The sequence below is a fragment of the Empidonax traillii genome, unplaced genomic scaffold, assembly GCF_003031625.1.
Source record: "Empidonax traillii isolate 1590-97213 ecotype Southwest subspecies unplaced genomic scaffold, ASM303162v1 scaffold6603:size5875, whole genome shotgun sequence".
Classification (NCBI taxonomy): Eukaryota; Metazoa; Chordata; class Aves; order Passeriformes; family Tyrannidae; genus Empidonax; species Empidonax traillii.
The window spans coordinates 4,289-5,875 of NW_020961796.1; the positions used below are offsets into that span (position 1 = coordinate 4,289).

General features: G+C 59.4%; 1 protein-coding gene across 1 annotated transcript in view; it reads right to left on the reverse strand.

Moving 5' to 3' along the window:
* LOC114073483 (U1 small nuclear ribonucleoprotein A-like) overlaps positions 1–753 on the reverse strand; it is a gene marked incomplete at both ends in the record, with an annotated part of 4,902 nt that extends 4,149 nt beyond the window's left edge. Inside the window, one exon of the mRNA XM_027911227.1 lies at positions 581–753. Within this exon, the coding sequence (XP_027767028.1) occupies positions 581–753 (173 nt within the window). The remainder of the gene's footprint in view (positions 1–580) is intronic.
* Positions 754–1,587: the final 834 nt, after the last annotated feature.

A 1,587-nucleotide genomic window follows, 5' to 3' on the forward strand; every position in this document is an offset into this window, starting at 1 on the left:
GGTTTGGGGGGGATTTGGGACAGTTTGGGGGGATTTGGGATGGTTTGGGCGGTGATTTTTGGAATTTCGGGGGGATTTCGGGCTATTTTGGGCTCTCACTGTGGGTTTGTCATAGAAGAGGAGCCCTGGGTGTGTTTAGGATGGATTTAGGGTGTGTTTGGGTTCTCACCATGAGTTTATCATAGAAGGGGAATCCCTGGGTGTGTTTAGGATGGATTTAGGGTGGATTTAGGGTGGATTTATGATGGATTTAGGGTGTGTTTGGGCTCTCACCATGGGTTTATCTCTCACCAGGGTTTATCGCAGAAGGGGAAGCCCTGGCTGTGTTTAGGGTGGATTTAGGATGGATTTAGGGTGGATTCGGGCTCTCACCATGGGTTTATCATAGAAAGGGGAGCCCTGGGTGTGTTTAGAGTGTGTTTAGGATGGATTTACGGTGGATTTAGGATGGATTTAGGGTGGATTTAGGATGCATTTAGGGTGGATTCAGGCTCTCACCATGGGTTTATCGTAGAAGGGGAAGCCCTGGCTGTGTTTAGGATGGATTTAAGGTGTGTTTAGGATGGATTTAGGCTCTCACCATGGGTTTATCATAAAAAGGGAAGCCCTGCATGGAGCGCAGGGCGTTGCCGGCGCTGCTGAGCTCCTTGAAGATGACGAAGGCCTGGCCCCGCATGCGCAGGCTGCGCGACACCAGGATGTCCAGGATCTGCCCGAACTGCGAGAAGATGGCGTACAGCGACTTCTTCAGCTCTGGGGGGGCACGGGGGGTCAGACAGCCCTCACAGAGCCCCTGGGACCCCCACACAGCCCCAGGACCCTCACACAGCCCTCACAGAGCCCCCGGGACCCCCACACAGCCCTCAGAGAGCCCCCGGGACCCCCATATGGCCCTCAGAGAGCCCCCGGGACCCCCACACAGCCCTCACACAGCCCCTGGGACCCTCACACAGCCCCAGGACCCTCACACAGTCCCAGGACCCCCACACAGTCCCAGGACCCTCACATAGCCCTCAGAGAGCCCCCGGGACCCTCACACACCCCTCAGACCCCCCTCAGAGAGCCCCTAGGACCCTCAAACATCCCTCAGATGGCCCCAGGACCCTCACACAGCCCTCAGAGAGCCCCTGGGACCCCCACACGGCCCTCAGACACCCCCTGGGACCCCCAAACCCCTCACACAGCCCTGGGACCCTCAGATACCCCTCATACAGCCCTGGGACCCTCACACACCTCTCACACACCCTCTGAGACCCCCAAACCCCTCACACCCCCCCAGGACCCTCAATGTCCTCCGGGACCCCTCAGAGACCCCCTCAGTTCAGGACGTGCCCAAATTGGGAGAAAATCCCACAGAGCGGCTTTATCAGCTGGGGGGGGGGACAGGAGACCCCTCAGACACCTCCAGGACCCCCCAAACCCCCTCCAGGACCCCCAAACCCCCTCCAGGGCCCCCCAAATCCCTTCCAGGACCCCCCAAACCCCCTCCAAGACCCCCCAAATCCCTTCCAGGGCCCTCCAAACCCCCTCCAGGACCCCCCAAACCCCCTCCAGGGCCCCCCAAATCCGTTCCAGGACCCCTCAAAC